At 37.9% G+C, this 8546-nt stretch overlaps 1 protein-coding gene across 2 annotated transcripts; it reads right to left on the bottom strand.

Moving 5' to 3' along the window:
- Positions 1 to 1238: 1238 nt before the first annotated feature.
- LOC145065788 (trafficking protein particle complex subunit-like protein) lies at positions 1239 to 7037 on the bottom strand. Of its 2 annotated transcripts, none has more exons than XM_079012867.1 (9): positions 6524 to 7037; positions 6193 to 6257; positions 5139 to 5253; positions 4802 to 4925; positions 4594 to 4674; positions 4215 to 4532; positions 3980 to 4146; positions 3039 to 3868; positions 1239 to 2899 (listed from the first exon to the last, which is right to left on the bottom strand). In XM_079012867.1, exons 1-9 carry the CDS (start codon positions 6871 to 6873, stop codon positions 1440 to 1442), a joined length of 3510 nt encoding a protein of 1169 aa, XP_078868993.1. In that variant the 5' UTR covers positions 6874 to 7037; the 3' UTR covers positions 1239 to 1439. The 2 variants fall into 2 exon arrangements, with proteins under 2 accessions (XP_078868993.1, XP_078868994.1); XM_079012868.1 differs by having other exon boundaries at positions 6550 to 6740.
- Between the last annotated feature and the right edge of the window lie 1509 nt (positions 7038 to 8546).

Here is an 8546-nt window from a genome sequence, read left to right as displayed (position 1 = left end):
AACTCGAAATTAATGCAACAAAAATCTAAAATCATGATCGTTCTTGTTATTGTGTGGATTTAGTAAGTCGAAAATGTTGTTTGTTTCCACTACTCATCATCTGCACAACCCCAGTGGATCTTTGTTTCTAGGTTTATACCTTTCGTGTATGGAGGATGAAAATAGGTCTATTCAAATTATAGCATATTAACGCGATGCTCCTGAGTTTGTTTATTGGAAGGAAGATGAGAGAAAGGAAAGAAAGATTTATACTTTCTCTTGCTTTCCTCTCTTTTATTTTCTTTAGTGAACTTAGAAGAGTGTAAGGTGTTGTTTGTTTTTTTTTTTAAATCTCTTCAAACCACTTTCTGCTGCGGGGCGCAGCACACGCACAGTATTTTCCCTCTCGCAGCAGTTTGTTTTTTGGAAGACTTCAGACTCCAAAACCTCTGCGCGTGTGCTGCTTGACTTGCCTCTTCAAACATCTTCAGCTTTTATTTTTTTGAAGTGTTTTTTTAGAATTTTGGTATAACTTGTTTTTTTTAACTTTTATTTTTTTTTTAAAACTTAGATTTTTTTAAGCTTTTATTTACGGATTTGATACAATTTCTTATTATTGTTTCCACAAATTTTTTTAACTTGATTTTTTTTAAAAAAGCTTTAATTTTTTTACCGTTTCTGTTAATAATATTTTCAGTTTCAATTTCATCTTTTTTAACGTGTGTAATTTTTTACAAACTTTGTAGACATCGTTTGCAATTCTTTCTTATTTTTTTTATTTTTTTTATGTTTTCTAAAATTAGTTTTTTTTTCTAAAATAAAGTTGTTAGCTTCTTTTATATTTTTGTAAGTTTTTTAAAAAGTTTTATATTTTTGTTTTTTTACATGTTTTTTTAGTATTCTTTCAATGTTTTAAGACTAGAATTATTTAAATTTCGGTGTTGAAAACTATTTTCAGTTTATAAAATTAGTTTATTTAAACTTCAGTTTACTACAGCAGTCTGTAGATGTTAAAAAACAAACATGCTTCTTATTATGGGCTGCAGCCGTTTGTTCCAACTCTTCTGATACAGAGGATTGCAGAGGTGGTCCGCAGACTTCACGAATTTTCGCTTCGAAAAAACAAACAACACCTAAGTTGTTACGAGAGATAAATGTAGGAGCCGAGGTGCATGACTTTCTTTGAAAATATAAATTCCCATTATTTTGACCTATCAATGTAGCTAACTAGATATAATCATATGAATGTACAAAACCCAAACTCCAAATGATAAAGTTTCCTTTATTAATTAATCTCATCAATAGTCAACCCCACTTCACAAAAAATAAAAATAGTTCTTTCCATACAAACCCTACATCCACAAAACCTATTGATCGATTCAAAACAACCAAGTCTAATCATATCATAAGATTGCGTAAAAAAACCAAAGTATGTATACTTACCACCCAAACAAAAAACATCACACCGGAATCAGAATCTCCTCTCCGGAACCGGAACCGGAACCGGAATTCTTCCCGGATTCCAATTCCAATTGGAATTGCGGTTTCGAAGGGAATACAAAAATAGTCGAAGCCGCAACTGTCGGTTGAAATCCCGCTGTATATCTCACCGAAGTAATCGTAACCCTCGGAAGCTGTAAAGAACCCGAACTTAATGGGACAAGTTTATAACTCAAAATATGCTCCGATAATGGTAAAACAAATGTCGTATCATTATGTGGGCCCGATAAAACGAAACTTTGTGAATCCGATAATGAAAACCTAATTTCTTGAAGCAATTTCGTCTGGTTATGAACCCGGGCATAATACGTGAACGGCTGCCCGAGAATCCCATGTGGCGGGCACTCTAAACTCACAATCAATGGCGGGAATTCCACGTTTAAATCCGGTAAATTTTGCTTTGTGAGAACTTCTTTCGATGAGTCAAAATCGCGTCTCCATCGTAAACAAACACTTCCCATGTTAAGTTTCGTAATATTTGCCTCTGGTTTTACTGTGAATACTTTTTTAAACTCTTCCCCGGGCAGGAGCGTAGGCTGCCCGGGATGCTGCCCGGAATCTTGATTTCCGGACTTGAGATTGTCATCGGGCTCGACGGACATTGAGATTAGTCTCAACGGGACTTCGGTGCAGTTTGTGGTGCTGACAACGAGTATGCTTGTTTCATTTACGGGCAGCGATGCGGGCTGACCGGAATCCGGGGTACGTTTGATTCGAGAGAGTAATAGCGGGTCCCGCCGGAAGGGTAGCATGAGGCGGTGGCTGATGACAACCGGAGTTTTTCCTTCGATTTGTAAGCTTTTATGGACATGTACTTTCGGGCTGCCCGAAACCGGGGAGTACCCGAGAGAGACATAAAGCATGATCGGTTTCGGACGGTGCCACCGGATTTCAAGATTACAAGACCACGAATCGCCAACGTTCAAAAACGGAACCGAAACCAACCCGAACGAGTTTTGGAATTTCCGGGGGGAATCGGAATCAGATTCCAATTCCAATTCCGGGCCCGATACGCCGAGAAGCTCGACATGAAGGTTATCCGTAGAGGACACTTCGGCTTCTCTCGGGCTAAGTAAACCGACCCCTCGGGTGTCCACTAAATTGATTTTTAATTCTCCGGAAAAGACGGAATGGCCCTTGGAGGTGAGGGTCACGGGTAACATGAAGTTTTCACCGACTAAAGCGGGACCCACAGAGTCCAATTTAAGGTCGACTTGCGGGTCGGGTTCTTCAACTTGGGTCACTTTCATACCGGAGAATGCGATTGCGGGGTCTTTTGTTGGGGAAGCTTCGAATCGGTCCTCGAATTTCCAGAGGGGTAAATCGGTCATATTGGCGGGACTTTCGGCTCCACAACATATGCTGAAATGGGGTCCGATTCGCGCGATCACGTATGTGCATTCCAGCTTTCCACTATTCACTGCATCATGGAAAAGAAACAGTTAAATACGAAAAATAGAAATGCACTTTCATTTATTCATGTATAACAGCATCATGTGAGATGTAAATCAGGTAGACAACAGCAACAGCAGACATAAAAGCCCTGTGGGCCCACTTACCCGATTTGATGTCATAAGTTAACCGTAACCACTTATTTGTAAAAAGTTGAAGCACGGGAACCGTTTCGACTCTCCGGTCAGGATGAACATTAGTAATCGCGGACTTCTCCCTTCTTCGTGCATTCACAATTATAAAATTACATTCCGATTGATTAAACTGCACTTCCAACTGATCAATCTCAACCGGACAAGGCAATTGGGATAAAATGGAAACCGTAATCAAAGTCGGAGCATATGGTTTCACAATTTGTTCATGAAACGCGACCGAAGTAAGCAGAACAACTCGAAGCGGACTCACAAGATCAATCTCAAGATGAACCGGATACTCCCCGTTCACTTTCACCCCACTACCGGAACCAGAACCGGAATTGGAATCAGAATCTTCAAGAACGATGGAAAACACTTCTTGGTGGATCCGTTCGACTTGTTGGAGAGGGGGGGACCCACCGGGGCCGTAGTCTTTTTGGATTCCGGCGAGTGGAGAAAGAGGGAGGGCGGCCATTTCGAGGGAATACGCGATGAAGTCTTGGGCGGAATTGAGATTCCGGGAGCATTCGCGGAGGTAACCGAGGACTTCCCATAGTAGAGCCACCCAACCTTCTTGGCGGTAGAGGGTGGTGAGTTTATCGAAGTGGAGTTTTGCGGTGGTGTGGTCGTTTGAGGTGAAGTATTCTTTTGCCATTAGAAGGCGGCAGAACGAGGCGGATCTTTGGGATTTTGAGCTTGTGTATGCTTCGTATGACTTTTTTAGTAATCCGATGATTTCGGTTGAGTCACGGGATTTTTTGAATTCAGTGAGAGTATAGAGGGTGTAATCTTCATCTGTAATACTAGAAAACCAAAAAAGTAATTTATTTAAATATACTTAAAAAAAAAAATACATATATCATGGGAGAATAGAAACCATATTTTTATTTTTGTATGTGTTTATGAAGACGTACAGTTGCATAACAGAGGTGTCCCCGAGATCAAGTAATCGAACATATTGACCGATGTAAAGAGAAGGAACAATGGAATCGGAACTGTCATCAGTCTCCGGAATGGAATCAGGCATGGAAAGAGCAACCTCTACACATGTTTTCTTCTCCTTTAAATATTGAGCAGCAAGCTGTGTCATGTCAAAAAAAAGGTTAAAATATAATTTAAAATTAATGAAAGTAGGTTGCTATTTCTTGCCTGATAATAGTATGCAGGGCGGAATTCCCAGGCTAAGGGAGGAGAGGAAGTGGTTTGCATAGTTGCATTGCTACTTTCAAGCAACTCAGCAAAAACTAAGAATTGTCTGCTTAGCCATTCCCAATGAAGAAAGTTTACTTGTGGTGGGCCCGTGACCTTTTTATAACAAGAATTATGTTGGCGAAACCATTTAATTGCATCCACAACTTTTCCACCATGTAAAAGTAATGTTGATATTTTAAAATGCAATTGTTCTGCAACTGCTTTGATCTCTACCAACCGTTGGATCGGAGGTAATCTAGTGGATGTCCCAATCATCTGTAATTTGAATTGTTAATAAAAAATTAAAAAGTGGAAAAAAAAATGTTATAAAGAGAACCTCTCGTAGTGCATGATAGCCATCTTCATACATCCTCAATGCTTCAACCCAATCTCTCCTGAATTCTGCATATATAGCAACCTAGAATTGGATTCAGATAAATAGCAAGTAATTAGAACATGTCCATGTTAATATACTATGAACAGATATTTGCAACAGTTGAAAAGAAAACGATGTACAGAAATTTATAAAAAAAAGAGTTTCTTACTTTAAAGCAGTAGCGGATATTAAACTCTATAGAGGCATAAGTCTTTTTTTCAAGCCGCATTTTAACCCTTCTTCCTTCATCCCTATAAAAGGTAACAGCTAGCTCTGCAAATATGCTTCCTAGCCTACATTTCAATCAGTAAGTAAAGACAACAAACATTGCATAATAAGTAACAAGGAGCAAGGGTAAGAAGGTAAATACTGTATTCATACAGAAACAATGAAAGCAGATACTACTAGTATTATTGATTGTATTTGCTTTCCTGCTTTATTGCTAAAATATCATACACTAGCAATAAATGAAGAGAGAGAGAGAGAGAGAGAGAGAGAGAGTATGCCTGTTTAGGGATTGGTTCAATTCAGAAGCATCATCAGGGATAAAGGTAACAACATATTTTGCATCTAATTCAGCACGTTTGCGAAGAGCAACCATGCGATCTTCAGTGATAAAATCTGTAACAAAAAAAAAAAGTAATTTCATCAACAATGGACATTATGAATGAAGCTAATTGTGTTTTAGGTTTATGAAAGTGTCTACATTTATATTGTACTTTTGGTCCTAAAATAAACTTTGTTGTATATTTTGTATAAAAATACATTTTGTTGCATAAATGGGGAAAAAAGTAATATGAATTTAGCTTAGCCCTTTATGTGTATGCAAACCAAGATTTCAACTACTATATACAAAGTGCATAACATAATAAGGATTCAATGGTAAAATATCTACATCACATTTATCTGAACCAATACAGATTTATTTTAGTACACCTTGTTACATGAGAGCCTTAAGCTACATTTAACTGGAATACTGCATAGATTTTCAAGCTTTACACTTTACAATTGACCATTAATATTATTACTCCAAATTCAAGAAAACCAATGAATATCAAGTTAATATTTATCCTAACTTTACAATTAAATGATATTTTCCCCTGTTTCACAACATGTTCCCATTTGGGATGTCCATCAAGACTTGCAAGATGTCCTTTTTAGGCGGAAAAAAAGGATAAAGATGACGATCTTACCCCTAATGCAAAATTCTCAGTGTAATTTAATTTAGTTTTCTAGAATCTGAATTTTGTTTGACAATGGGAAAACTTCCTCTTCTTTTTTATTCTTTTCAATCAGGAACCACTATATGATCTAATGTGTTGTTTCTATTTTACTCTACCTAGCAGGAAATTGATGATGAGACTAAACCAACAATATTGTAAACTTGAAGGAGAACAAAGATAACAGAAATCAAAAAATACATAATTGATAATCACCAATGATGTTCATAACCATGAAAGCAGAAGTATTAACTTACAGAACAACTAAAAGGTATTTTATATGGAAAACATATGAAGTTATCAAATCAATCAAGCATCATACACAGGTAAAGCCACTTACCTCTGGAATTAAACCGCACAACGACCACCACTACCAGTTTGATATTCCTCCCTTTAATCACTGCTCTGTCATGCACAAAAACGTATAAATGAACACATACATTTAGGCTACAATTCGATTTCAGGTGTGAAACCTTCTAGTTTTGGAAAGTAATTTGTTTCTGTTGCCAATTCAGCACCAACATTATTTTGTTGTTAAAAATGCAGTCGGAATATTTCTTGGAAAGTGTAAAGTCCAAATCAATTTGAAGATAAAAGTGAAATCAACTCGAAATTTAACTAAGAACGGAGAGATTATCATAACAAAAAGGTGGAAGTGCAAAATGGCATACTTGAGGTTTTCGATATCGGTGCAGACCTGTTGCCACAGGGCGGGATCACCGGACAGTTGATCGGCATCGAAGAGAGCTGCAACAACTGCAGGAACCCTAGTACGATGCTTCGAGAGCCAATCTCTTTTTAAAATGCCGCTAGAAGTGTAACTTGACGGCAATTGATTTTCTTTTTCCTTGGGGGTTTTGGCTATGACGGAGATCTTGGAAAAATCTGGTAATGCGAGTGTATTGATCGGCGGTTGTTCCGAGTGGAGATGAGTTGAGATCGTGGCATGGAGGTCTGGGTGACCGACGATAGATACTAGTGTGACCGGTGGTGTTCGGAGTTCTTCGGGGTAATCTTCCATGATTGTAAGAATTAGGGTTTTGAAGAGGGCGGAGGTGGCGAAAGGTTGAGGAGGAGGTTGGTGGTGGTTGTGGTTTTTCGGCAATGTTCAGGGAGAGCTGATCTGAGCAGGACGTGGTTGCGATGTGTTTCTTAAGGTGTGATGGAATATGGGACTCAATGAGTTGACTCATCACCTATGTAATGGATTAAAATAAAATAGGCAATGTAGATACAAGTCATTATTTTGGTATTTTTTTGCTTTACTCATTATATTTTATTTCGATCTATAAAAAAACACATTTTTAATAAATTTCCACTCCGACCATTTTACACATATTTTGTGGAACAAGACTAGGGATGAGCGTGGGACGGAACGGGTACCGACCCGTCCCGTTCACGATTTCCTAAATATCGAATTTGATCGAAAGTTAATCCCGAGTACCGAACCGAATTAACATCACCGGTACCGATATCGGGAATGTTACTGGTACTCGGTACTAGTACCGGTACCGGCGGTACCGGTTCCCGAATTTTATGTATTTGGAGTACCAAGTACCGTCCCATATTTTTAAATTCGGTACCGGTTCCAATACAGTACCGGTACAGGATCGGGATGTGGGACAAACTGCTCACCCCTAAACAAGACTACCTCAAACCTTACCACTAAAAATTACATTATTTTTGTATAAAACTAACACCAAAATTCATTTTAACTCCAACCACACATTAAAAAATTACACTAAAACATATTTCAATATTATAAAATACAAAACAATAATTATAAAAACTAAAAAGCAATTAAAATAACCCGTTTAAAGAAAAAATGATTTAGTGTTATGAATAGTGGCCTCTATATATAGAGGCCATATTTCTTACAACAAAAATAAAAACCATTTTTAGTGATTCATTGAAGCATTTTTTATCTCTATATCACAAAAATAGAGGTCCGTTGGAGATGCTCTAAGAGATGTTAAAGCTGGTTTTTTATTTACATACATGATATGTATAATGTGACAAACTAACAAAGAAAGTTATTTTATGAAAGAAGATGTTATTTTATAGAGTACATATGATGTAGGGAAATTTAGGGTTTTTTGTGGAGATCTGTATACCAACTTGGATCGTGATATCACTTTCCGAACTGATATTTCTACCATATGTCTAGGTTACAAGAAATTCAGTCTAGGATAATCCAATTGGACACTTACGTTTCTAGGCATAGAAAACGTAAGTCAATATGCTAAAGGATTCTGTGAAAGTATGATGAAAAACGAGAGCTTAAGATCGTAACCCTCCTCTGAAGAGGAAGAACTGTTTATGTATTAAACGAGATTAGGGTTTCATTAGGGTTGGGTCGTCATTAGTTGCTTTGGAAGCAAGTCATGATAATCCGGATTTAATGAGGATTTAGGGTTACCAAAACTAACGAGATTAGGGTTTCATTAGGGTTGGGGCGTCATTAGTTGTCTTGGACCCCGCTAGGGGTGCTGCCCCTTTAGAAACCCCGGACCCAGGGGCGCTGCCCCCGCACCCCCGACTAGTCGTCAAATCGGCTTCTAATTCGATCTTATACATGTGTGCACTTCACACAACCCCGTACATATATTAGAGTACAAATTATGAAGCCCTTAGCTCACATGTTAGTTCCACTTACTTAAAATGACATGGTGACACTAAAATCACCAACATATG

This window comes from Lactuca serriola, chromosome 8 (assembly GCF_051521515.1).
Source record: "Lactuca serriola cultivar US96UC23 chromosome 8, Lser_US96UC23_V15, whole genome shotgun sequence".
In the NCBI taxonomy this organism is placed as follows: Eukaryota; Viridiplantae; Streptophyta; class Magnoliopsida; order Asterales; family Asteraceae; genus Lactuca; species Lactuca serriola.
This window is presented reverse-complemented; position numbering and strand designations above follow the sequence as displayed.

Excerpts from the sequence above, each read along its gene's own strand:
- LOC145065788 (XM_079012867.1), bottom strand. The coding sequence starts at position 6,873 with ATGGAAGATTACCCCGAAGAACTCCGAACACCACCGGTCACACTAGTA. Across the intron at positions 4,533-4,593 it reads GCTATCATGCACTACGAGAG|ATGATTGGGACATCCACTAG; the intron begins GTTCTCTTTATA and ends TTCAAATTACAG. Across the intron at positions 3,869-3,979 it reads GACACCTCTGTTATGCAACT|TATTACAGATGAAGATTACA; the intron begins GTACGTCTTCAT and ends TTGGTTTTCTAG.